The sequence below is a fragment of the Notechis scutatus genome, chromosome 11, assembly GCF_049901735.1.
Source record: "Notechis scutatus isolate UNSWTSFEM ecotype Mainland chromosome 11, rNotScu1.2, whole genome shotgun sequence".
Classification (NCBI taxonomy): Eukaryota; Metazoa; Chordata; class Lepidosauria; order Squamata; family Elapidae; genus Notechis; species Notechis scutatus.
Window position 1 is genome coordinate 19,548,983 of NC_142019.1, and position 27,135 is coordinate 19,576,117.

The 27,135-nt window shown below is 56.3% G+C and overlaps 1 protein-coding gene across 1 annotated transcript; it reads left to right on the forward strand.

Moving 5' to 3' along the window:
* Positions 1-593: 593 nt before the first annotated feature.
* On the forward strand, positions 594-27,133 carry SEMA4B (semaphorin 4B). The gene is given in 16 exon segments (XM_026684672.2): positions 594-683; positions 3,881-4,466; positions 15,856-16,019; positions 16,547-16,609; positions 16,783-16,881; positions 17,734-17,845; positions 18,029-18,145; positions 20,188-20,339; positions 21,111-21,122; positions 21,124-21,290; positions 21,410-21,560; positions 23,292-23,502; positions 23,812-23,927; positions 24,300-24,466; positions 24,653-24,732; positions 24,917-27,133. Coding segments are annotated over 16 exon segments (3,063 nt in total). The 3' UTR covers positions 25,693-27,133.
* Positions 27,134-27,135: the final 2 nt, after the last annotated feature.

Here is a 27,135-nt window from a genome sequence, read left to right on the forward strand (position 1 = left end):
CTTCGGATGCCTGTTAGAGCCTCCCCTGAATCCTCAGAGTGAGCCAAGGAGCCTGAGCAGAGGAGACCCCAGGCAGACAATAAGGAGCTGGATTCTGGCAGAGCCCTGACCCAAGAGCACATCGGTCACTGAAGATCCGGGCAAGGGCAACCAGAGCGTCTCTTGGAGGAGCAGCAGCAGACGCCTGGCCGGGTCCCATCCGTCTCCAAAGCAGCCCACAGGCCGGTGTCCCTCCTTGGGGGCCCGACTCCAGACTTGGGTTCCTAGGGTTTGCTTCCACTAATCTGCATGTCAACACTTAATTTAGAAGATGCAGGATGATCACCAAAGGAGAATATCAAGCAAGACAAGGATTTCAATAAATCTTTCCAGAAAGTTTATTAAGAAATTGCCCCTAAATATTTACATGTCAGGAGGATGCAACGCCAATCAGCCAGGTGAGCCCGAACAGCAGCAGAGAAGGTTCATTTTCTGGAATTTGACTCATGAGAAAGTTTGGGAAAAGGGGTAAATCCTATGGCCCCTTCCTTGCTCCCCCACCCCTTGTAGCCCTCACCTAATCACCTTGATGCTGTAATAGCAAGGCGAAAACAATGTTTGTGTTTACAACCGTTGGAGGGCAAGACAGCAAGCAAACCCACAATGGGGAGAATGCGGAGAAAGGAATAATGCCTTGGCGCCAGGTATTGGCTTACCTGCTCCCCTGGCTTGGAACACCAAAGGAAGCCTTTGGGGCAATCGGTCAGGATCATGCCATTTTCAGATAGCAGGACTCATTAACTAATCTGGCACAGAAAAGCAGTTTGGGAAGAGATAGCTTGTCCAAACAATCTCTCAAGCCCTGCCTTGGGAGGCTCACAGGGCCAAGGGCAGCCACTCTGGCCCTCTGTCCTTTCTTCCTGCCAGCCGTTGCTTACAACCCACCTTGCTAGCCTGAGCTTGGTAGCACAAGCTCTCTGGCTACCTACTCACCCAATCCCTGGCTACGCTCAGAAACGTTAATGCGGGCCCTTATTGGGCTGGCTTTCGGGGGGCTTGCATGACAGGCCCAGGAGAACAAACGGACCCCTTACAGACCGGAGGGTGCCGTCTTGAGCCTTTTGGATCGTGTCACTGTTTCTATGCCAACCAGGATCTCTTTGGGGATCTTCAAGTCGGGTCAAGATCTGGTGGTGGTGATGATGCTGTTGCAATGACCCATCCCTTCTCATCCTGCCTTATTGTGCCCAAGGGATTGTGCAGTAAATACCCGTTCATGGCAAAGCTGCTGGACATCTACATGAGACAAAGTCACGGTGCTGGGGGTTGGATTATCCTTGCCCGGTTTTATGACCTTTCTTGTCACAGTGGTTAAGTGGATCCCTGCAGTCCATAAGCTGCTAAATGGACCTGGCTTCCCCATTGACTCTGCTTGTCGGAAGGTCACTGCCACCGTCACCTGAATGAGTGGCCAAGCACCTGAGTTTTGATCACGTGACCCTGAGGAGGCTGCAATGGTTGTGTGAAAAAACAGTCGTAATGGTCACTTTTTTCCGTGCCATTGTCACTGAATGGTCACTAAATTAACTGTTGTAAGTTGAGGACTCCCTGTAAAGGATCCACTCTGGCTTTCCTGACTTAATTCAAGATACTGACCGCCTACACTGGAAGCTTTAAAAACAGGACTTGATTGAGCAACCTCTGTGTAAGAAGCGCTCCTGGGTCTGGTCCAGAGGAGAGGCTCTTTTGCCTGTCAAACATCTGGGAGGCCCTCCCTAATTCTTGGACGTGGTCCTCTGATTCCCATAGTCCCACTTCACTGATGCTTAGAATAGAATAGAATAGAATAGAATAGAATAGAATAGAATAGAATGGAATGGAATAGAATAGAATAGAATGGAATGGAATGGAATGGAATGGAATGGAATGGAGTGGAGTGGAGTGGAGTGGAGTGGAGTGGAATGGAGTGGAGGATGGAATGGAATGGAATGGAATGGAATTCTATATTGGCCAAGTGTGATTAGACACACAAGGAATTTGTCTTGGTGCAAATGCTCTCAGTGTACATAAAGGAAAAGATACATTCGTCAAGAGTCAAGAATCATCAGGTACAACACTTAATGATAGTCATAGGAAACACATAGGCAATCAAATCATACTAGGAAACACTCAGTATAAATCATAAGGATACAAGCGGCAAGGTTACAGTCATACAGTCACAAGTGGGAGGGGGCGGGTGGTAAGGAGCAATGAGAAGATTAATAGTAATAGTAGTGCAGACTTTGTAAATAGTTGGATAGTGTGGAGGGAATTATTTGTTTAGCAGTGTGATGGCGTTTGGGAAAATGTGAATTAAAAATTCAGGTTCATTTAAAAGCTTCCGATGCTATCTTAACATTCTAATATTATCTTAAATGTTTATTATGGTTTGGGAGAAATTCCCTGTCCAATTATCAACACTTATTGATTCAGAAGAAGGTGACAAAGTGAACGGCCTTGAATTATGAAATGCTTTGTATTATTATGGGATTGAAGAGCCTGGAAGAACGGGGCCATCCCAACCCCTGGGGGTCTCTTCACCCCTTGAGTGCAGAGGGGCAGATCCTGCTCTAAGGGGACGGGTCAATCAGGTCTGCCCAACCAATGGCCAGCCAGAGAGGCTGCCTGCCACCTGCACCCAGGGGAGTGGGCTGGGGGGTTCTCAGGGGCGGTTGCCAGCCAGCTCCAGCAACCAGGGCTCCCCCACAGATGGCCCCCCCTGGACCTGGGCTGTGGTCCCATGCTACTCTTTACAGGGCCTGGGGGGGGGTGCAGAGAGAGCAGAGCAGGACCCCCACTGGGTCACGGCTGAGGAGATCAGCCAGGAGGGGGCCCAGAAGGTGCTCGGCTGGACTCTTCCTTCCAGGTGGCCTGAGGGAGGGGCTCCAGAGGAGAAAAGACAGTCCACCCAAGTAGAGAGGGTGGGCGAGGGTCCTTCCTTTGTTGCCAAAGGCACCCTTCTGCCCCCCAATTCCACTGCTTGGTGGCTGACCCCTCGGGCTCCAGGGCCATTCTCCCAGGCTCCAGTTGCCATGGCTATTGCTGGGAACTCGTTGCTATGGAAACGGCGGGAGGGTGCCTGCAGGGAGTCCGTCCGTCTCTGGAGCACAGGGGAGAGACTTACGCCATCCTTCCCGCTGGCCACGGCTGGCAGCTGGCAGGGTTCTACGAGGGGCTTGGTCGGCCCCGTTCCTCAAAGCAGCTCCGTCTCCACAGCCTCTAGTGGGTGGGTTGTAGCCCACCCCCACCACGTAGGAGCCAGTCAAGTGGGCAGGGAGGCAGCTGCCCTCTGTGGAAGCCCCCCTTTCATAGACGGCCTGTGCACTGTGTGGGTCAGGGGGGCTGAGAAGATCATCCGCAGGGCCCTCACCTCCTGACATGGCCTGTTTCGACTCCTTCCCCTCCAGATGCTGCCATGGAGCCTTGCACCAAAAACAGACCCAGGGAGAGGGTTTTTCCCTTCTGCCAACAGAAGGGAACACTTAATTCCCACAGTTCTGTCTAACGTGGGTAACCTAACCCTTCTTTACTCTCTCCCTTGGACTGGACATAGTTTTAGGCAACCCTTAATCCAGGGCTCTTCCAACTTGACAGCTTTACGGCTTGTGGACTTCAACTCCCAGAATTCCTCCTCCAGTCCTGTTAGCTCAGGAATTCTGGGAGTTGAAGTCCACAAGCCTCAAAGCTGTCAAGTTGGAAGAGCGGGAACCTCAGGCCCTGCCTTGCCTTCCTTGCTGTCACTTTCTCTCAATAAAAGTTCCTTTTTAAAGGGTTTCAGGAGTTCCGCTTCCTTGCGGAGAGGCCGGGCCTTACAGCGGGCTCCTGGCGGGGTTGCCAACAGCGCCTCCGGCGGCGTATTTAGGCAGCGCGCCACCGCACAACGCCTGGTCGACCCCCCCTTTGGCGACTCGCTCCGGGCCCCAAAACGAGACCACGGCAGAAGGAGCTCCGAAACCGTAGGAAGGGGCCCAACTCTGCCCGCCGCAGGCTCACTTTCGCCTCCTCCAACACCCGGGTTCTGCGCGCGGCTGACGGGGAGCGACTAGCGGATCTCGAGGGCCAAGCGCGCCCGCGACGAGGGGTCTCCCCCGGACGTCTTTCCCGGCCAGCGGCCGCCACGGCGGAGCCCCTCGGAGGCGGGCAGGTGCGCCAGGTGCCCAGCTCCGCCCTCCCCAGGGCCGGGCGGGCGCGGCTCCTGCTCAGGTACGGGCCTGCCCGCCACGCCCCGAAGGCGGAGGCGCCGCCACGCCCGCCCCGGCCAGCTGGAGCAGCGCGAGCTGGGTTGCACGACGCCGACGACGCCCGCGGCCCGCACTCGCCGCGGCCGACCGCGCCGCTTGCCGGACCCCCGCGCCATGGGGCCGCTGCTGCCGCTGCTGGGCTCGCTGCTGCTGCTGCTGCCCTCGGGCGCCCCCGGGAGGCGGTGCCCCGCCTGAGCCTCGGCCACGGTAGGCGAGCCGCGTCCGGGCGGCGGGTGGGCGCGGGGCGGAGTCGCGGCCTCCACCGAGCCGGGGCGCGAAGGAAGGAGCGGGCGAGGGCCGGGCGGGCTCGGCGCCCTTGCGCGCTTGCAGGCCGGGCTCTGGCAACGGGGCTCGCCTCGGCGGCCCGGCCTTCTCCGCTCCTCCGGGCTTTGGGGACCCCCCGCAAGAGCGGCGAAATCTCCGGGAGCGGAACCTGCAGGTCCCGGGTTCCAGACGGCGCCGCCTCAACACGCGTGTTAAGGAGCCTGGATCGGCCCAATGGCGCCCCCCCGGGTGCATCCGGCCCTCCTCCCGGACCACGCGGTCCTCTGCCCGGTGATGGCGGGAAGGGGGCTCGGGCCGCTTCCGGGCAGGGCTGAGAAACGGCGGAGGCCTCTGCCGGGCTCGCCTGGGCACCCAGCCCGGCTGGGCAGGAACGGCTCGGGGCCCCAGGCCAGCCCGTCCCCGGGCGAGAGGGCCGGGCGGGAGAAGGGCTTTGTCTCGCTGTGAGGGGGCCGAGCGCGGGAACCGAGGGCGGCGCGGTCCCCGAGGGGGTTGCGGGAAGCAGGACAAAAGAGGCGGGCGATTTGAGAAAAATAGCTGAGCTACAATACAACTTTTATTCCCTGCAAAAAGAGCGTATCAAGTTGCCAGGTTTCCCTTCTCTGAGGAACTGACATGAAATCCTTTTCAGCACATCGGTGGATATCGTCTTATTCCCGGGCAACTCCGGATTTCAAGCAGTCAGTTCCTCCCAGAAAGCGCAGAGTCGAGCCGAAGAAGGCTGGGCTTTCCGTTTTCCCAGAAGGCTCCGGGCCAAGGCCAAGCCGCGGTTAACGTGTCGGCATAGTTGCTTCTGCCTTGCCCGGGTCTCCGTGTCTTGTGCCCTGGGACTCTCTGCCCCGGATCCAGAAGAGCAGGCTGGGAGGTGTTTACTTGGAGGCACCCCCTGAGCCAGCAGGCCACTGAGGGCACCCGAGCCAGGTGTTCTCCTCTTGGGCGGGTTTCGGACCCGCTGGTGGTTGGGAGGGGACGGGGCCCCAGGACTTGGCGGGAGGGCGGGCTGCCTGTTCTGGAATGGCAGGCTGGTGTTGACGCTTGTTGCCCTCCAGGATGCGAGAGAGGGTGCGGCCAGTGGGAGTGAAAGAGGCTCCCTCGTCTTTCTTGGAGTGCCGCTTCAAGTGAGCGCTTGCCCACGTCACACCACAGACCATTTGCAGGATCCAAGGAGAGTTCAGACGCGATAGTTCTCTCAGGGAAGACGTTCGCTGCTCCTCTGCACTTTCATGAGTTGCACGGTCAATGCCGAGACTGGCTTGTTGTTAACAGGAGGACTCTCCCTCTCGCCATGGGTGCAACTGTAGTCTTAAGGTTGGAAGGAACCTTAATGTCAGCACCAGGAAACCGATTCCACAGGAAGATATGAACTCTAGTTCTGGGCTATCAGATAGAGCAAGGGTCTTCAAACTTGTGGACTTCAATTCCCAGAATTCCTGAGCTAACGTGACTGGAGGAGGAATCCTGGGAGTTGAAGTCCACAAGTCTTAAAGGGGCCAAGTTTGAAGACCCCTGAGATAGTGACGAACTCTTGCCAATAATGGAGGCTGAATATTTGCTCCATCCTCCTGGTTTCTCTCTCTAGAGGCTGCCTAGTCCAGCCCCTTGCCCAGGACAGCTATCCCATACTGCGGCATCCTGGCTGATGCTCACCTGCCTGCTTTTTAAACGCCTCTAGTGAAGGAGAGCCCACCGCTCCCAAGGCAGCTGATCCCCCGTGCAGCGGTAGATCCTCCTGGAAAGATGCTCTGATGCTTCCTTTGTAGGTAGGACCCCCGCCCGGTCTTGCCCTGTGTCTGCCCGTCTTCTGTGTTCTGGACACCTCCCTCTTTTGCAGGCACCTGCGGAACTTCTGAAAGCTAGCTACAAGAGTCTGTTCCTTCTTATTGTAGCCCTCAATCATGCCACAGCATTTTAGTCATGCTGAAATGCAGCGCTTGCCCTTCTGGGTGTGGCCAGACCAACCCAGAATAGAGAGGATCTTCATCTTAATGCTCTACTTCCGTTGAAGCCGCCTGGGATTGTGCCGGCTTGTAGACTGGATCCCCTTGCAACTCATCTCCAGTTGGGGATCTATCGAAACACTTGGATGTTTTTTGTAGGTCCTGCTATTCACTGTGGTCCCTGTAATCATAAAATCATAGGTTTTATGGAGATTGCTTGTTAACTTCTTTCCAGCGGTTAGAAACCTTTGGATTGACATATTTTACAGCTTTGGGTGAGTTTCCTTCAATCCTGGGCACAAGAAGTTTTAAATACACGTTTAGGGCTTACTTTGTTTTCTTTAAGTCCCCTTCTCACAGCTGCCTTGCACTATTGATTCAGGCGCACCTTATTGTCAGTGACCCCAAGATCTCCTCATACTTATTGTTTGTTTTCAATGAATATCCCACCTTGTGTCTACAGATACCTAAATGGAGCACTTCTTGCTGTTAAAGGATGTCTTGTTCCCTTTCACCCAAGCGTGGGCAATTAATTTCCCATGAGAAACCATTGTGGAGGGTCACAGCTGCCCTGTCAACACCCCCACCCCCCCCCACCCTTCCTGCCTCGGTTTCCTTGTTCCTAATCCTGACCCTTCCCTCCCTGGCAGAGCCCCAGAAGCCCCCTTGCTGCTTCCAGCTTCCCCGGCCAGCCTCTGGTGCTTCAGCCGCTTCGCGCCTGTTTAATGCTTAGCTCAAAGCTGCCTTGGACTCGTTGGAAGGGCAGGTGATGAGTTCCAGGTCTTATTTTTCGGCCTGTGGAACGCTCCTCCCTTCCTTGGTCTGTAGCAGTGCGACCCTAAGGTGCCTGTGAGCGACTTTCTAAGTCAGAAGAGTAGATGGGTGGAAGATCGGTGGTCAGGGGATTCAGCTGCCTTTCCTTGTGGAGGGACCTTTGGCTAAACGGCCCCAGTTACTCTCACGAAACACAGGTGTGGTTGGACGTTTTGTGGTCATCATCTGGATCTAAACATCCAGTGCTGCTATTTTGCGGGGAGAGGAGCTTCTGGAATCTGGTTGCAGGTGTTTTTTTGGTCTTGGCTCCTGGTGCAAATCTTGACCTCCTGGTTGAGCCTGGTGTGGCCGCCGGGCAGAAGCTCCCAGTTTCTCCTGGGGGCTGTGAAGGCCACCGTTTGCCTTCTCAGCCCCTGTGAGAGATTAAATCCTCATGGATGAGGCCCCTGCAGGAAGCTGGGAGAGGGATCCGTTTCTGTGCTGTGGGAATCCAGCCGGCTGCACGGCGCTTCCGGGCTGGGGCTGTGCCACCGTCCTTTGGCATGCACAAAGCTGCCCGATTTGCCTGGGTTTTGCCACCCAGGCTGGGAGGGCCCCCTCCCTGGAGCAGCAGAGCAAGCTGGAGCCCATCCAGGCCTGTCGCCAAGCGTAGGCTTGCTGCAACAGGTCCCAGCGCTGAGCCGGATTGGTGCAGAGCAGGTCTGCCAAGGTCAGTGGGCAGGCTTCCCCTTCCAGGCCGGGCGGTGCCGAAGCCTCGCTTCAACGCCACCCTGTTGCTGGAGGAGTCCGCCCCTCCCCCGCCCTTCGTGGTTTTGAACGCCAGGGAGCGATGTTCCTCCCCCACTCCTGGCCAGGTGGCCGTGAGGCTCCTCCCCCTGGAGCAGAGCCACCGTCCGGCAGTGGGTGGGTCCAGCTCTGAAGGGCATTAGAGGCCCGGCTGCCAAGCCAGCCCAGCCCCTGAGCTGCTGCTGCTGGGCAGCTGGGCTGGCTCGGCCGGTCCAAGGCTGTCCCAGAGGAGGAGGTGGGCAGCAGGCCGTGCAGGCCCTGCCCGAAGCTCACCCATACTCCGCCCACAGGGTCCTGCAGTGGGGCGAGCAAGAGCTCTGGGCCAAGGGCTGCCTTTGGCTCAGCATGAGGGAATAGAAGGAGTGTCTTTTAAAATAAAATCTGGTGTTACTTCATCTTAAATCATTTTTAGCTCAGCTGCCCACAGAATTTGGGGTCCTCTGTCCAGCCCTTCTTTCCTTTTGTCTAATAACTCCAGAATATTCCCAAGCTTTGCTGGGGTACTTCGTATGGACAGCTGCTTCTTACAGGAGCCAGGGGTGCTGCCCTTCGGGGTTGGGGGTCCAAAGAATGCTGGGCTTTGCCTGATGAGCAAGGACGGCCTTTTCCTCCTGTTGCTCCTGGCACACATGGGCAGGGGGGCAGGAGGGGAGAAAAGGGACCCTGTGCACGACCAAAGGGCTGGGGGGCAGAAGCAGCTGCCCCGAACCCCATGCAGCCCTTCTCAGGGGCATTAGTGCGCGCAAGGCTGCTGCGGGATTCCTCTCTCTGCGCCCCCGAAAGCGAAGGGCAGAAAGAAGGTGCAGGCAGGCCTGACAGTTGTGTCCAGGGAGACAAGCGGAAGCTCCAGGGAAGAAGGTCAGGAGCCACCATCCGTGGTCACAGAAAGTAGCCCCAGAAACCTTGGGCACAGGTTACAGCTGCCCAGATCTCATGTAAGGGAAAAGTGCCTCCATTGCTGAGAAGAGTTTACCTGTGGAAGTTGCAGGTTCGCCGTTCCCGGAAGTCTAAAAGGTTTTTCTGCACTTTGCAGGGGGTTGGACTAGATCAGTGGTGGCTAACCTTTTGGGGCTCCTGTGCCGAAAATTGCATGCTTGCGTGCCAGCACCCGGAAGGCAATGCGCACAGGCCCCCACGCTGCCTGCGCGTGGATCCCCTCCCCCGCCTTACCTGCCCTGGGCCCCTTTCATCACTTCCAGTATTTCCGGAAATACAGGAAGTAATGAAACGGGCCTGTTTTTCGGCCTCCAAAGGCTGCAGAGGCTTCCCTCGAGGAGCCTCTGGGAGGCCGGAAAAGGCCTCAAATGGGCCGAAAATCAGCTGGGAGGCGCACGCATGCGCAGTGAGGTAAGTTTGCCTGGGGCTCGCCTGCCCACACAAATGGCTCTGCATGCCACAGGTTCGCCAACATGGGACTAGATGATCCTTGTGGTCCCTTCCAACACTATAATTTACAGAGGAAATGGCTTCTGGAGGGGAAAAAGGACTCCTGACAGAGTTTTGGGTTTCTAATTAGCTTTTCTAATCCATCATCCGGGCAGATTTTTGGAAGGTGCTTTACTTGATTTAAGCTATTGATTTTCTGTTTCCCTGACAGAATAATCTCTCTCTCTGGGTTACTGCCCAGATTGTCCCTGCGTTATGGTGCCTATGAAGTAATTTCATAAGGCTCCCTGTCCCCCGGGAGATCAATAACCCAAAACACATAATGAATAATAAGAATTAAATTAAATCTAAATAAATAGTGAAACTTGGGTGCCCGGACCTGCGTCTGGTTTCTCCACCACATATCATGTTTGGTGTGTGTGTGTGTGGGGGAGTTTAAGGGCCTCAGAGCGGAGGGGACAGGGGGACGGGGAAGAGTCCCGAGGGCTAAAGTCCAATTCAGGGACCCCCATGAATTGCTCTCCGGTCGCCCTCGGAGCCTGGCATGAAGGGGACCCCGTCCCCTCCTGGGTCACCATTCCTCTTCCTCAGGCCTCAGCTGGGAGCCGCCTTGGGGGCCTTCTGAGGCAGCTGCTCTGCAACCCCCACTCCCAAAAGAGGCAGGAGGCCTTGTTGGGGGGGGTGCGGCATCCTTGGGGTCCGCCCTGAGTGCTTGCTTCAGTGCCCCCCTTCCTGGCCCTCCACAGGCTCCCTGGCAGCCCAGCCGCCTTCCCACGGGGGTCCGTTTTTGTCTCCCTCCCTCCACAAGACCCGGGGGTCCCGTGTGGTCTGTCCGCGAAGGCCGGAGCGTCTTCCGTTGCCCTCTTTGTCCTTTTTAGTTGCTGCGGTGCTGCGTTTGCGCTCTCTCTCCTTCCCTCTGGCTTCTCTTGTCCGAGGATCCCAAGGATCCGAGCTGCTGCTTCCTTCCTCACCAGAAGCCCTACCGGAAGATGCATCCCTTGATAGGAAGATGAAACACGCCCATTGAGGGTGTGTGGCTCCCTACCGGAGATGCAGGGGATTCGGAGGACAGAAAAGCGGTCAGGAATGGGGGGAGTTACAGCGTGAAATAGGGAGAAAAGGGGGCAGTTAGAATTAGCTTGCACCCACAGCCTTTGCTGGGCCTCCCCTTTGTGGGAGTCAGCTCTCTTCCCAGCCAGCCTGTGGAAGGGCAGCAATTCGGGGGTCTGCCTGGGATGCCCGAGGGTTCCAGCTGGGCAGGGCTGTTTTTTCAGCCGGAGGGCAGCTGATCCTGGCACAGCCCTTGCCGAGGCTGTTGGGCGACTTTGCCCTTCAGCAGCCTCTCTTGAGGGCACCAGCAGAAGAAGAGGAGGAGGAGGAGGAGGAGGGGGCCTTGGGAGGGGTTGGGGGGAGAAGAGGCGTGCCGGGCAAGGCCAGACACGGGTGCAGCCGCACCTTTGGGCTTCCCCAGTGGAGGGAAGGGCTGGAAGGCTGCACCACCCTCACAGCATCTCAGGCTGTTACACAGCCACTCGGTTTCAGCCTGGAAGAAGGAAGGGTGTGACGGTGACATTGCTCATGTTTGCTCAGATCTTGACTCCAATTTAGCGGAACAAAATCAATTCGCTTTGCGAGGAGACGTGGTGGGACTCCTTTAGCTCATGGGCCCTGATGAAATGGACAAGGCTGGGATTGGGAAGGCCATCGGTGCCGTAGGCCAAGGGGCCCCTGAAGTGCCCATCGGGGGGCTCCTTGTTTCCCTGAGGAAGACGAAGCGCCAGGGCGAGGAAGGTTCTCCGCCGTCTGGAAGCTGAGTCACATTTGTTTTCTTTTTTGTTTGCTTGAAACGTTTTGCTGCTTCTCCTTCAAACGGAGAAACTCGGTTGAGACAGGTTGGGACTCAGTCCCAGCGGGATGGGCCGTCCAACACACACACGGTGATTCTGGGCAGCTTCCGGCATAAAAACCCCATAAAAAGGTGGAACACACAAAACACCAGCATCCCCGCTGCCTGGCAGCAATAAACCCAACCTGACTAGCCCCCTGCCTGGCTCCATGTCAGCCTGGGGTTCCCTGTGTCTTTGGGGCCTTTTGGAAAAGTAGCAAGAGGGGGCCAATCTTGCCTCTGGGGGGGGTCTTCCCTAGGGAAGGAGCCACCACCTTTTTCTTGGTCTCACCAGGTACGAACATCATCCAAACCAAAGCTGTTGAGGGGGGGTGTCCTCCATCATTTTTAAAAGTGAGAGGGGGTCCTGAGAGGAAAAAGTTTACGAAACCACATTCTGCCCCTTATCAAACGGGTTCATAAATGGGATCTCAGGCTTGCAGCTCCGGCTGATGTAGCAGCTGTGCCCCTGAGGGACTTGACCCAACATCTGGTGGTGTATCTGATAACTTCCTCCTGGAACCAGGTAGATGGAGGACAGCAGAATGCTCATCATGGCTTGTGTGTCCTTGACTTCTTCAGCTGAGCTGTTGCAATGTGCTAAACGTGGAAGGCTGCCCTTGAAGGTCATTCAGAAGCTACAGACTAGTGCAAAATGCAGCTAGTCTCCTGGTGCTGCTTGTTGCACCCACCTCACATTGCTGGTTAGCAGGCACTCCTGGGTGCGTTTCAGAGTGTTGCTTGTTGCTGCTATTTCAAGCACCGAGGCACTTCTGGGTCGAAAGGATTTGCTGGTTGACATCACTGTTGCCCAGGGGATGCCCGGTTGGAGGCTCATTTAGTGCCTGCGTTAATTGTGCCCATTGAAGCGGTATCTATCCACCTATAATTACCATTGCCTGCCTGCTTTGCACACCTTCAAAGTGCAAGATGGGCAGGAGCTGGAGTGAAGGTCGGGAGCTCATCCCATCACACAGTAGCACCCGGGTTTCAAACACCGGCTTGCAGATTTTCACCCCAGCGTTGTAACCACATGAGCCACTACACTCCTCGCTGTTTAAAGGGTCAGGGCCTCAGTATTTGTGGACCACCTTCTGCTTAACTGACGCCGTCAAGTAGGGTGGGTGATCTCTGCATTCTTTCACACAGGTGTTGCCATTTGTGAAATGTGAGTTGTCTCCTCTGGCTCTCTCCTCCTTTGGGTTGGCACCTGTGCAGACCTTGACCTCTCCCCTTTGGGGGTCGGGAAGTCTACAAAGGCTGGCTATTTAAACAGGCTTTCTTTTAAAACGTGCATGGGTTGATTAGGTTTTATTCCTGCATCTTAGCTGTGTGTTTTATGGATTTGTTTTTTGTTTGCTTTGTATTCTGTTGTTTCTAACCGGAGTTAGAGGCGTTCGTGATTGGAGCAGTCTAGAAGTTTGGTAAAATAAGTAACTAAGAAACTTTCACCCTGTCCCCAGTCTTCCCTTTTTGATGATAGTTTTTGTCAAGGATTAAGGGGGGAAATGGGCTATCTAGATCCAATGCAGTCAGAATCCAGGCTTAGATATGAACAGCAGTAGCTATTTGCGCTTGTGGATTATCTCCAAGAGATCCTGAATGGAGAAAGGGCAGCCGTCTCGTTCCTTTTAGGTCTCTCAGCAGCCATTGACCAAAAGGTTTGGGGACTCTGGCAATGCTTCTGGGTTCCAGTTGATATGACTGTGGTGGAAAGGAGTGTTTGTCTGTGGCCAGGCTGATGTGGGAGGAGGCCACTGGGCTCAGTGGTCTCTCTCGTGGCATCTATGGAGCTGTTGGGAGAGGCCATCCTTGGTTCGGGGTGGGGGTGGGGGTATCACGAATGTGCAGATAACGTCCAATAATGCGCTTCTACTGTGGGCCAGGCAGGAGCTGTAGGCGGCCTAACCTGGCATCCGGTGGCTGAGAGGATTGGATAGGACGAAACGGGGTGAAAGAAAAACCCCAGCAAGGCAGAGTGGCTGTTTCTCCAGGAGCCAATTGGTTTTCTGTTGGATTGATTGATGTGTGCCCTCATGGCGGTGTCAGCTCTCAACCACAAAGATGCACTATTATTCATCTTCCTTCTCGCTTGATATTATCGAGTAATATTTGCTGCAGCTCATTTGGTTTCTTAGCCAACAACACGGCCTCCTTTGCATGTGAAAGTAACAGCCAATACATCTCTGTGGTCACCATAAGGATTCCTTGTACTTGATCCACCAGTAAAAAACTACAGGGACGTCGTGCCTCCTTGTCTTGGAGCCTTCTCAATGTTGAAGCATCCCATTCTCACTGGTGTTCTACTTCCATCATATCCTGCTCTTCTTACTGCGTCCAGCACCACCCACCAAGTTCATAATCATGCAAAACACTCTCTCCTTCTAGTTTATTCACTGTCTATAAATCAGCAAATGTACAAAGCATCTCTTAAATTCTGCTTATTGTCACCTCTCATGGCCTAAGATTATAGTTCTGTCAAATGGTTTCCCAGGCACAACTTCATAGAATATTAGGGCTGGCAGGAACCTCGGAAATCTTCCAAGGCGGGAGTCGTCATCCCATCTTGAACAAATGGTTGCCCATTTTTAAAAAATATCCAGTAATGAGGTACCCACCACTCTGGGAGGCGAGCTGTGGCAGCCCTTCAAGTATTGGAAGATGGGAATCATGTCTCTTCTCAGGCTTCTCTTCATGAAGCTTAAAAATACCTCGTCCCTTTAATCCTAGATTTTAGCCTCCAGACCTCTCGTCTTCTTTGTTGCTCTTCTCTGCACTCTTTCTAGGGCCGCGGCGTCTTTTGTATAGTGGTGACCACAACCAGATGCAATATTCCAAGTGTGGCCTTATTAGTGCAAGTCTACAGCCATACTGTCACTTCCCATGACCTTGATACTATCCTAGGACTGCATTGGCTTTTTTGGCAGCTGCAGCACACCGCTGGCTCATACTTTAGCAGTAGCACATGGGGACACTTAGTTGAACCAGGGAGTGCCTATCCCATGCCTGTGCATCTGGTATTTCCTGCCTAAGTGCAGGAATGTTTCTCACCCCTGAAGTGCATCTTGTTGGATAGAGCTCAATGCTCAAGTCCATCAGAGTCTTGAATCTTGAGTCTATCATCCAAAGTCTTAACAATTCACCCCAGGTTGGTGTCATCTGCAAATGTGATGCGTTCCTATTCTATTCCCTCATCTAGATCTTTTATGACAATGTTGAAAAGTACTGGGCCTAAGACAGAACCTTGAGGCACCCCAATGCATGCTTCTCTCCATGAAGATGCAGGTCCATTGAATGCACTTGGTCAGCCAGTTGCAAATCCATCTGGTGGTGATGCTGTATAACACACATTGTTCTATCTTATAGTAGCAATAGACTGTGGTCTACCTTGTGAAATGCTTTACTGAAGTCCAAGTAACTCAAAAGTGAGTTTTGTGGAATTATGAAATGCTAGAGACTGTAAGGTATCATGAAATTAAGTTGCTGTGATAATATGGCTGTAGTTCTTCGATTTTTTTTTCCTACGGTCCAAGCAGCTTCCCACCCTCTTCCTTTCGTTCCTTTGGAAGATTAACTTCTAATTATTTTCATGCGTGACTTATGCTTTCTCATCACCCTTGTGTCCATCGCTCATTCTCTCAAATTTTCATCACGAACTATCAAATCAATTGTGCTTTTAGACTTGCATTCCATTCTTTGCCGCACATACATGTAATTGACACATTTAAGCCAAGTATTTGATCAGAGAATTTCAATTCACATTCAATTCTCCTGTCTCTTAATGTCACAGCCATGCAATATATTTTTTTAAATGACATTAATGCACTTCTTTCACCCTTTGGCATATGTGTTGCTATCGTTGAGCTCTCCTTATATTCCCAATGGCATCTTTCCTTTGCTGTGGCTGCCAACAGAGGCACCCAAAGAGTCTGACCCATCCTGCCTTGGCGCTGGCAAGGCTTCCATGAAACCCTTCGGGGGAAGGCAGAGAAGGCCCGGATCCATTGGTAGCCTCCGCTGCATGTGCCACAGGCAGCAGCTTTGCCTGCTGACAGTGAGGAGAGGCTGGGCAAGCCTTGGCACAGCCTGGTCAAGAGGCCACAGGCATAGCCAGTTGTGCCCCAAGCATGCTCGGGGGCAAACCAGGGCATTTGCTGCGGAGACCATGTGACATGTCATCTCTGGTTGCTGATAGTCCACCCGTTGGGAGGCATACAGACATCGGCAAGGCAAGAGGCCTCTAATTTGGGGAGAAAAAACTTGGGACATAACAAAAGTGAGCGATGCTGAGGTTTATGGGGAGGGCAGCATGTGGCACAGAGCTTGCTCACCTCTGAATGTGATGCTCGATTTGCGCAGTAGCTTCTTGAATGTCAAATAGACGTAAATTGCAATGGAAACAATGCTACCCGCTGTCAGTTGGAAACAGGCACGTGGTCCTGTAGCCTCTGTCACTGGTGGCAGGCTAGATGCCCAGGAGGCTGCCTGGGGCACAGCATCCACTCACGGTCATCTCTCCTCCTGCCTCCCATTTTTGCAACCCTAGATTCTCCCCGGAGGCGGCTGTGGAACAACTTTCAGGTGCCTGGAGTCGCCAACTACACCACAATGATGCTGAGCCCAGATGGCCGGATCTTGTACGTTGGTGCCCGCGAGATGCTTCTTGCTCTGAACACCAGGGCCTTCTCTCCCGGGCCCCAGCACCAGCAGGTCAGTCCAGGTGCCCTGGTCTCTGGGTCTCCTTCCCTGCTTCAGAGGGGTAGCCAGAAAGGGTCCTGGGTGATGTTCCTAACCAGCAGCCTCTAAGGCAGTCAGCCAAGCTTGGATCCTCACGCTGGAAGGAGCAGCCATGCCGCACTGGTCGAGGTGAGAACGCTCTTCCGTCCCAGCCTTCAGCTGGGTGGCTTCCCTTGTCTGCCATCTCCTTACGCGGCCACCGTATTTGAAAAGCTGAGGTGACGGGAAGGGTCTGGTTGTGCTTTCACCTCCAGCCTGAATAAACAAGGAAAGATTGGGTTGGTGGCTGGCCTCAGGGCTGCTTCCTTCTTCATGTCTGGGCCTGGAATTGAGCATGCCAATTTGCCCGCGACTGGCGTTGCTTGGTGAGGTTTGAAGGGAGCACCGGTGAGCCGGTAGCTCAAGGAAGCAGCCAGAAGTGCTGCAGGAAAAGGACCGGAGAGCAGCGGCCCTCCTGGAGAGGCCAGGTGAGTGACGGCAGCCTGCTTTCCTTCCTGCAGCTCACCTGGCACGCCGAGGACGAAAAGAAGCAGCAGTGCATCTTCAAGGGCAAGGACCCTCAGGTGGGTCATGCCAGTTGGGGGGATCAACTCTGGCGAGAAGGGCAGGGCTCAGTTCCGCTGGGAGTCCGGGGCCCACCGGAGCGTTGCCTCCCCCTCCCGGGGCAGCCCAAACCAAGCAGGAGCTGCCTGCGGCCGGCTGGTCCTGAGTGCCGCCGTCTTCCCTCCCTCTGCAGAGCGACTGCCACAACTACATCAAGGTCCTGCTGCAGCTGAACGAGACCCACCTGTACACCTGCGGGACCAGCGCCTTCAGCCCCACCTGCACCTACATTGTGAGGAACATCCCAACCTCCCCTCCCTCCACCCAGCCCTCCTGGTTCTTCTCCTGTGGCTTAGCAAGGCATAGCCTGAGGCCACCGCTGGTTGAATGTTTTGTGGAGCAGAATAATGAGGCTAACTTGATTCAGACCAGAGCAGCTTCCTTACTACGCTTGTCCGGCCTATCATGCATGAACAAACTCAGAGTTCTGACTGCCCCCTCCAGATGTTGCATGTCTTTAGCTTATGATAATCATCTTCAGAATGAGGCCTGTTTTAGCCCCAGGCTGAAGGGAGCCCCTGGTGAAGGTTTGCACAGCTGTTGGGAACCCCCCAGCCTGGCAGGGAAGGGGGATCAAGTACAGGCCTAGTCTGGAGTCACGGCGTGCAACTGCCAAAGGACCCAAAGCAACTCTGAACCCTGAATTGCTTGGAGCCTCATCTCAGCTGTTCCCTTGAGAGGCTGCCAGGCTGGGGAGATTCCTGTGTGACAGGCAGAACCGGTGTGAGTTTCTGTGCCTGACAACAGCCTTGTGCCGGATCGAGCCCCCTTCTTGCAAAATGGGGGCAAGACCCAGCCTGAAGCCGCCTTCTGGACAGCGCCCCCCGCTGTGGGGTGGGCGGGCACAACTGCCGGGTCTGCCTGGCTCTGCAACCTCCTCATGTGGGCTCCCTGCTAGAATTCGCATCCAGGGCCCTCCCCAAAACAGAAACTGCCTGGAAGACCCGTTTGCAGTGCTGGGCCTTGCAGGAGAGAGGACGGATTGAAAAGGGGGCTGTGCAGAGTTGACCGCCCGGCTGGTGGGGGCTGGTGGTTCTGCCCTTTCCTATGGGGGGCTCACCAGTCATTGCCCTCTCCCTTGCAGAGCCTGCCGGGCTTCCAGCTGCAGCGAGACCCTTCGGGGCAGCTCTTGCTGGAGGATGGGAAGGGACGCTGCCCCTTCGACCCGGAGTACAGATCTACAGCCATCATGGTTGGTAAGAAGCTTTGGGGGTCTCAAAGAGCCCACCCTGGGCACCTTTGGGTGGAAGGAGAGGGGCTGCAAGGAAGGAGGATCCCCCCTGGGCTCACGGGCCACGGACAATATTGTGCGGGGGGGGAGGTCTAGGTGGAGCAGGCAGAAAGCTTCCCTTGGCCCTAAAGCGGCTGCTTTCTCTCAGATGGCGAACTGTATACGGGCACCGTAAGCAAGTTTCAGGGCAACGAGCCCACCATCTTCCGCAGCCTTGGCAGCCGCCCGCCCATCAAGACAGAAAGTTCCCTCAACTGGTTGCAGGGTATGTGATGAGTGGACGGGAGGAGGAGGAGGAGGAGGAGGAGGAGGGCGATGATGGTGGCACCTGGCGGGAGGAGGGGGGAGGAATTCACATTTGATGACAGATAGCAGCCCTGCCACTCAGGGTTGGACAAGCACGGAGCGGAGCCGAGGGCTCTTTGGGTGGACTTGGGGGTCCTTGCCTTTCAGTAACTTTGGGCTCTGGTGTTGGATGCTGGGGTCTCTGCAGCTCTTGGCCAGGTGCCTTGGCCAGGTGTGGACCAGTCACCACCAGGGCAACCTAGGACTGTTCACTAGTTGGAGTCCCAGGCCAACCTGGGCAGTCCACGAAGGTTTCTTGGGCAAGTGCTGGATTCATGTTACTGCTGATTGCCCTTCATTTGATTGTAGTCATATGTTTACAACATTGTTATATTGCTTCATCTATTTGTTAAGCTGCCCTTAGTACCCTGTCAGGAAATTGTACCTAAAACATGAAGTATAAACATGAAATTAAAAAGAAGCCAGATTAAAACATATAATTATAGCAGTTTTGAATTCACCTGGGGCGATGTGGGTCTCACCTTCCCACATATGTTCATGGGTTGTTTTGGCCAGGTAGCTAATGCCAAAGGTGCCACTTTGCAGAACCTGCTTGTGCATATTAGGAACAAACCTGCTGGAAGTTCTTCAGTTGAGACATTTCCAAGAAGCCTGCAACGTCTTGGATCCCCAGGGACCAGGCTCAGATCTTAGCCATTCAGGGCCACCGTCCTTCTTTCAGACATGCTTCGCTCTAAACTGATTCCGCTCGCTGTGCCTGTTCGTATTTCCAGGTGGACTGTCTGCCTTTTGAGAGATAGGAAGCAACAGGTGGAGCTATAGGGAAAACCACATCAAGCACCCAGACCACCGGCTTGCGCTCTCTCCACTATTCCCTCTCTGGGTCGATGACGGCATCTCTAGGGACCTCTCTGTCAAAGGAGTGAAGTTGGCAGGTGACACAACAGTCCTTGGTCTCACTTGAGATGGTGCTGAGTCTGCCTAGAGAGGGAAGGTTGAGCAACTGGCCCTCTGGAGCTGAACAGGCTTCAAACTGTCGAGATGAGAGAGGGTTTTAGGGGGAGCCTCTACCTGTTTTGCCCCCTGTTCCTGTGTTCAACAGCGTAGGATCGGCAGTAGAATCCTTCACAGTTTTGGCCTCTAGAATCTCTCAGGATTTGAAATGGACGCCTAACATTAGAACCATCATAAAAAGGGCAGAGCAAAGGATGTCCTTCCTGCATCGGCCCAGGAAGCTGCCCAAAGAGCTGCTGAGAAGAGTTTCTGCCATCCGGGCTTCTGTAACTGACGGGTTTGGGTACAGCAACCAAGCAGGTCAGGGACAAAGCCCAATGGAGAAAGAATAATGGCAACCAGCCTGCCTTCCATGGAGGACCTGTGCACCCCGTAAGCCAGGAAGAGGCGGAGGAAACGTCCTAGCCCCCCACCCCCATCCTGGACTTCAACTCCTTCAACTCCTCCCCTCGGGACGCTGCGGTTGCCGGCCCAAACAACCAGGCTCACAGAGGCAGCTTTTTCCCCCCTCGTGCTGAACCCCTCCTTCTGTCTAATGCCTGGGTGTATTTACCTACCCGGGTAGGATGGCTGTAGTAGTAGTAGTAGCATTTATGACCTTTGATCCCCCTTCTTATTGATACGATTATCATTATTCTGTTGTTTTGCATGTACACCGGAGCGCCAGAGACAAATTCCTTGTGTGTCTAGTCCCACTTGGCCAAACGGAGCATTCAGGCAGCTGAGTTCTCTCTGGGGAAGGTCCTTCCCAAAGGAATAAGAGGGGAGGGGAGGAGGGAGGGGGAGGGTCCGCCACTCCACCGACTTCTGCCAACGGAGTACGGGCCCAGAGACTGGCATTGGCACTGCTCGGAAGGGGCCCCCCAGCACCGGCTGGCTGAAGCCCTCTGGGGCAGCAGGAGTAGCAGCTTCGTCTGGGGCCCTTGAGGGAAGGGCAGAAAAAGAGGGGCGAGTCCAACCCGTCCTCCTCCTCCTCCTCTTGGGCAGAGCCGTTCTTTGTGGGCTCAGCCTTCCTGCAGGAGAGCAGCAGCCCGGAGGAGGAAGACGATGGCAAGATCTACTTCTTCTTCAGTGAAACCGGCAAGGAGTTTGACTTCTTTGAAGACACGGTGGTGTCCCGCATTGCACGTGTGTGCAAGGTGAGGGGCGTGTGGGTGGGTGGGGGGAGCCAGAATCCGCTTGTGCCACTTGTCCCCTTTTGCCCTCCGCAGTGCCGGGGGGGGGGCTGTGGCGTCCTGGGCCAGCTGGCAACCCGCTCAGTGCCGCAAGGCAGCCTGGAGACCCCCTTGCTTTCCCAAAGGCCGCCTGGGGAAGCCGAAGGACCGAAGTCCTTTGGGAGCCCAATTGGGGAGGTTGCCAGCTCCGGGGCTCCCCCAGAATGGGCATTTCTGTCCAGGTCAGTGGGTGGTCAGCAGATGGACCTTCAGGTTGGCAGGGGGTGCAGCCCTGGAGGAGGAGCAGAGAGACCCCCAAGGGGACCTGCTGGGAGGGTCTGCGTGGTGCCCAGTTCACCTTCCTCTCCTGACGGGACCAGGTAGAGGAGGGGAGCCCTCGGTCTGCTGAGTGATCCCAGGACCATGCGGAGACGCTTCCAATCCCCTCCCAGGGTGATGGATGCCTGCAGGGGGCTCTAGGCCCCAACCTCCCTCCTGCCTTCCTCCGCCAAGCTTCCTCAGGATCCGGTGTCTGGGCTGGGTGGCCCTGGCCCTCGGCGTGGGCCGGTCCCGGCGGCTGCCATGGTCTCCTCATCCCCCTGGCCTGCACGTGGGGGCCAGAGTTTCCCAGGGGCCCCACAGGCTCACCTGGGCAGGAGAGGCAGAGCTCAGTGGCTGAGGGGCCCTTCAGAGGTGATCTGTGTGTCCTGCTTCTCTTCCCCGGTTCCTGTTCCCCCTGGCTTCCCCCTCCCCCAGGGTGACCTGGGCGGGAGAGCGTGTGCTCCAGCGACGGTGGACCACCTTCCTGAAGGCTCAGCTGCTGTGTTCCCACCCGGAGGACGGCTTCCTCTTCAACGTGCTCCAGGACATGTTTGTGTTGAGCTCAGGCGACGGCTGGCCAGAGACGGTCTTCTACGGGGTCTTTACCTCTCAGTGGTGAGTCTTGGGGGGCTGGCACCAAAGCCCCCACAGAGGGGCACGCAGGCGAAGGCGAAGGCGAAGGGTGGGGAGGGGGTTCTCTGGGCACCCCGGCCCACGCTGCCCCTCTCTGCCAGGGATAGGAAAGGCCCCGGGGCAGCGGCCGTGTGTGCCTTCTCCATCTCCGATGTGAAGGAAGCCTTTGGCGGGCTCTACAAAGAGGTCAACCGGGAGACACAGCAGTGGTACACCGACGTCCATCCTGTGCCAGAGCCCCGTCCTGGAGCAGTAAGTGGCTTCCCATCCCTCTTCACCTCCTCCTGCAGACCATCCCACCTGAACAGAACCTCACGGATTGCTCTGGGAATAGAAGGCGGGGGGGGAGAGGTGGACAGGCAAGTCACCAGTTGGTGCTTCCCAGTTGCTTTTTCAGTGAACACTGGAAGTTACGGCAACACCACCGGCAACACCACCGTAAAAGAAAATTTACGACTGGTCCTTGAAGTTGTGGCTGTTGCAGCAACAAGTGGTTGCTCTTCAGGCACTTGGCAGCTGATGCTAAGTGGTCCGCGGTGTCCCAGGTCACACAAAATGGTGTGTGGGAGACAGAGGGACTTGCAGGATTCTGTAGTGTAGCTCTACAGTTAAGTCGAGTTAGCTTCTCGGGCTGTGTTTCCTGTCTGTCTGGAAAAGCTGAAATGATGGTTCCTCTGCCATCTCCTTTATAGTGCAAACATCTGGGGAGGGTCTCCTCTGAGCCTCCCCCTCCCCTCTTTTAGGGGACTCTTCCCTAGGGAGCCTCCTCTCCGGTCTCTGAAGGTCTTTCACACACATGTCACTACATTACACAATTTGTCACCTTCACAGACAGCTTCGCACAAGCAAAAGTCAGCAGGGAAACCGGCAGGAAGTTTCAAGTCACCGTCATGTGACAGTTGTGCTTAACAGCTGCACCATAAAGTGAATTGAAATCTTTGACTGCCAGCTTGAATGAACAAACATTTGATTCCAGGACAAGATTTTACGTATTCTCAAATCTACTTGATTGTTTGAGATCATAAAAGCCAAAGCGATAGACTTCAGAATAAGTAAAATCTTATAAATACGCTTCCATTATTGAGTCCAAACATCCGTGAGAGATCTAAGGATCTCTGATCTAAGCTAGATCTAAGGAGAACATTTCTGACCGTTCTCTCCATTAACCAGTGGAGCCGTTGCCTTCAGAAGGGGTGGACACTCTGCCCCTGGAGCTTTGGAGGAGATTTGGCCAGCCACAGGTCTGGAATGGCATAGAGGTTCCTATTTGAGCAGGGGGCTGGACTAGAAGACCTCCAAGGTCCCTTCCAACTCTGTTGTTCTGAGATTCTGATTTCGGGGTGCTCATTGTCTAGGCCAAACTCCAAGCGTGGTCTAAGCAACTTCCAGGAGGGGGCCCGGGGCCACGTGAAATGCCAAGGAAACTGCAGCTTCCCTTCACCCACCGTTCAGGTTCCTGGTGCGGTGGACTTTACTCCCCGCCATCCCATTCCAGGAAGCCAGCCAGGCGCCCTGGCAGCTCTCAAGGGCAAGTGAGCCCCCTCTGGAATTCCCAGCGGCTGGGGCGGCTCTGCTTTTTTGCCACAGGTGTGCGGATGCTTGTCTTCACCTGCAGGGATTGGCAGAATAATTCTGCGAGCATCTAGACCTCTTAAGAAGCATCTTTTAAAAACAAGAGTTGAACTACAAACTTTGTCCATTCCTGGGCTGCTCCTACCTTTTGCTTTTGGGGGATAAACTTCCAAACTTAGCAGTCCCCAAATTCTAGCCTTCCCCCGCTTCTTTCTGAGAGACAGGAAGCGAACCTCCTTCCCAAGAAAGTCCCTGTTGGGACGCTGGGTTGGAACAGCCCCGCAGAGCAGGGGGCCCAGGAGGAACTCCAGAACCTCTTGCTCTTCTCCCCGGAGCAGTTGGGGCGGGGAGGGCTGTGCTGGAGGCCCCCCAAGCCAGGCCTCCCCAGTGTGCTCCTCCTGGTCTCCCCAGTGCATCAACCGCAAGACCCGCCAGATGAAGATCAGCTCTTCGCTGCAGATGCCGGACCGGGTCCTGAACTACCTCAAGGACCACTTCCTCATGAACGGGGCCGTGCGGAGCCAGGCCCTCCTGGTGCAGCCCCGCTCCCGGTACCGGCAGCTCAGTGTGCAGCGTGTCCAGAGTCTGCAGCAGACCTACGACGTCTTGTTCCTGGGCACAGGTGGGCCCACTTGTTCTGTTGCCGCCGCCGCTGCCGCCTTGGCATGGCCACCGCTTCAGGCTGGCCGCGTCAGCAGAGAGGGGGCTTTGTGGGCAGCGGGTGAGTTGGCGGATGCGGAACCTGAAGCCACAGCGGCTCAGGGCAGCCAAGGAAGACGGCCGAGGGGCTGACGCTGGAGCCAAGCCTGAATGGGGGCCTTTCCCACCTCCTCGGAGCTCGGAGGGCGGGCTGGGCCTCCTGGTGGGGAGGGAGGAAGGGGGGCCTGGAGGCAGCCCATGGGACCCTCACTGGGCATCTTGGGTCTTGTAGATGACGGCCGCCTGCATAAGGCGGTGATCACCAGGCGAGGAGTCCGCATCATTGAGGAGCTGCGACTCTTCCCTGCAGACCAACCGGTGCTGGAGCTGCTGCTGGACCCCACCCAGGCAAGGGCCGAGGCCAAGGGGGGACCGGGCGACCCCTGGCCCCGGTTCTTCATGTGAGAGGAGCCGGCCGGCCTCGGGGCCAGGTGTTTGGATCGGGGCTTCTGGATCAGGGCCAGCCAGGCGGCGGCTGCTGCTGCCGCTTCCTCTGCTTGGGGGGGGTGCCCTTCTGGGTCCCTGCTCAGTTCGCGAGAGCCGCTGGATACAAGACCAGCGCCCCCGGCCTAATCACAGCAGAGGCGTCTCCCGATGCCAGGGCAATGCCTCTGCCCTGGGGGGGGGGGGCAGAGGAAGGGTGGCCCAGCCCCTTGCAGCGTCCTTGGGTAAGGATGCCCCGTGGTGCTCCTGCTGGAGCCTTTCCTGTTCTCCCCGCAGGGCCTGGTCTACGCCGCCTCGTACGATGCCCTGGCTCAGGTGCCTGTGGCCAACTGCAGCCTGTACCGCAGCTGTGGAGAGTGTGTCCTGGCCGGAGACCCTTACTGTGCCTGGGGTGGAGGGGCCTGTCAGCTGCTCTTCCCCAGCCCTTGGACGCTCCAGCCAGCGTGAGTGCTTCCTGGATCCGGCCCCTGCTGCCCCTGCTGCCCGGCCCCTCGGCCTAAGGGGACCAGCCCCCTCCCTTCCCCCAGAGTCCCTTGCTGCGGCTCCTCTTCTTCCCCACCTGGTGCACTGACAGGGGCCCATGGTCCTCGGGGTACCCCTCCTGCTCCTCACCCTCTTTCCCCCACCAGGACCTGGGTCCAGGACATCGAAGGGGCTGAGACCAGCCAGCTGTGCCGGACCAGCGGTGTGGAACTCGGCCATTCTGCAGGTAACGGGTCGGCCTGGCCGGGCTTTGGCTTTGAAAGTTGGGGGAAGGAGGGGACCTCCTGGCTTCGAAGCCAAGGAGCATCGGGCAGGGACCGGTGTCTCCTGGGCTGGAGCCAAGGTAGCCGGTGGGAAGGCCGTAGCCGGACCTGACAGGCCTTCTCTCTCTCTCTCCCCCCCGGCCCCAGGAGAGCCACCCCAGTGCCAGCCGGTGGTGCTCCAGCCCAACAGGGTGATGCCGCTGCCCTGCCCACTGCTGTCCAACCTGGCTTCCCGGCACTGGGTGCACAACGGGGCTGCTCTGGCCTCCACCTTCCCGGTGCTGCCCACGGGAGAGGTGCTGCTGGTGGGGAGCCCAGCCGAGGAGGGGAACTACGAATGCTGGTCTCATGAGGGCAGCTTCCGGCAGTTGATGGTGAGCTACTGCGTGACCGTGGAGCCAGGGCTCTGGGCCAAGCTGGTGCCTGCCCAAGACCCCCTGAAGACCCTCAGCACCTCCAGGAGCATCTCGGGAGAGAACGTCGCGACGCTGTTGGAGGGCAGGACTTACTGGGCCGAGTTCCTGGTGATGTGTGTGCTCTTCAGCGCTGCTGTGACGCTGCTGGTCCTTTTCACGCTGCACAAGCACCAAGTCAGCCTGAAGGTCTGCCTCAAGGAAGGCCGGTGCAGCTGGTCTCATCCCCGGACCTCGCGGGAGAGGGGGGCCCTGCCCGCTGAGAATGCGCCTCCCCTGGGGGGCTTGAACGTGCCTGGTGCTCTGGCAGACCACAAGGGCTACCAGGCTCTGTGCGAGGGTCTTGTGGCGAGCACGCCTGGGCACGAGTCCTTGGCCTGCCCACGCGTGGCTTTTCTGGAGTCCGATCAGCGACCACTTCATATAGCCAAGACCTTTGTGGAGGTGTTGGGTCCTGCCCAGCGCCCTCGGGTTCGCCTTGGCTCCGAGATCCAGGACTCGGTGGTGTGACCTTCCCCAAGAGGCGCCATTCTGTGGGCTGGAAAGGAGCCGGGCAGAGTCTTCTGGTGCCACCATACTCGGGCAGAGGAAGAAGGGCAGCCCCACTCGGTCGTGGAATGGGGCCAGGCACGCTTAGCTCTGCGGCAGGGTTCCTGCATGGCAGTTGGCAGCCATGCCCCCTACGGGTGGCCTCCAGGTGCAGAATCCAGGTGCAGCCGCCCTTCAGCTCCAGCGGTCCGTCCTTACAAGCACTGCCAGGAGGGGACAGAATGGGACAACTTGCCTGTGGGCACCTGGCTCCCGCTTCTTTGGCCTGTGTGGGAGGGACCCTTGCTGGGAGGGTAACTTGTGTGGTACCAAAGACCCTCCTGGAAGTCACCTGTGATAGGAGACCCTCTGGGGGAGCATCCTGAGCCTGGGACGAACTGTGCGCTAGGGAGGAAAACGGGGGAGCCTTTCATGTCAGAAACTGACTCCCCCGTGTGGATTCCTTTGTCTATAAAACCAGAGACGTGGTCTTGGGGAAGGGAGTGGGCAATAGGGGATATTCGGAAAGCACCAGGGAGCATCCTGCAGGGCGGCCCTCCAGAACAACCGAAGCTGCCGCCAGCTCATCAAAGGAGCCCGTTTCAAAAGATTTGTCTCCTGAGATTTGACAGGCTCCAATCATCACACCTTAAAAGGCCTTTCTCCACCGCAAAACATTTCATGACCCGTCCGTCCGTTTCACATAGGCTCAATATCCCGCCTTCCAGGGAAGGGAAGAGCCGTGATCCAGGACTCTTGGAACCACGTTTGGGTGAAGCCCTTGGAAGAGTTCCTGTGCTGCCCTTGAAACCTTAGCTGGTACTTAGCTGAACCGTTGCCCTGTTACTAAAGGTTTGGGCTGGCCTAAAGAAGGGGAAGCAATTTCCCTCCCGTCGATCTCTTCCCTGGGAACTCAGGTGCAGTTGCCCTAGCAGGGGGCTTGGCTTTGGCTCCTGTGATTTGGTTGACTACCTGATCCTTGTTTGTGGTCTGTGACCACCTCCCTTGGCCTGTTGTACCAACTGGTGGTGGCTGCTTTGTGAAAAGGCCAAGCCCCCCCTCCCCCGCGCCAAGGTGTTAAACCCTGGAAGGCCCAAGAGGCCCGCCAGGATTCCTGCAGGGAAACTGTCTTGCCCCCTTGGAAGCAGGGACCTTTGTGCGCTGCTTTGGGCTCCCAGAGGGAAGTGAGCTTGGCGGCTGCTACAGCTGTTGGCCAAGGACTGGATGGGGCTCTTGCAGTCCTACTGCGGTCAGCTTCCCCCCGCGTGAGAGGGTGGAAGTGTGTCAAAGACTGGGAAGGCAGCAAAACAGCTCTTTTTCTGTTCTGCACTCCTTCAAAGGCAGAATTGGGCACCTTCTGCTGTGCTGGGAGCGATACGGATGAGCTGGTTCTTTGGAAAGTGAAATAAAGATGGAAGAACACGA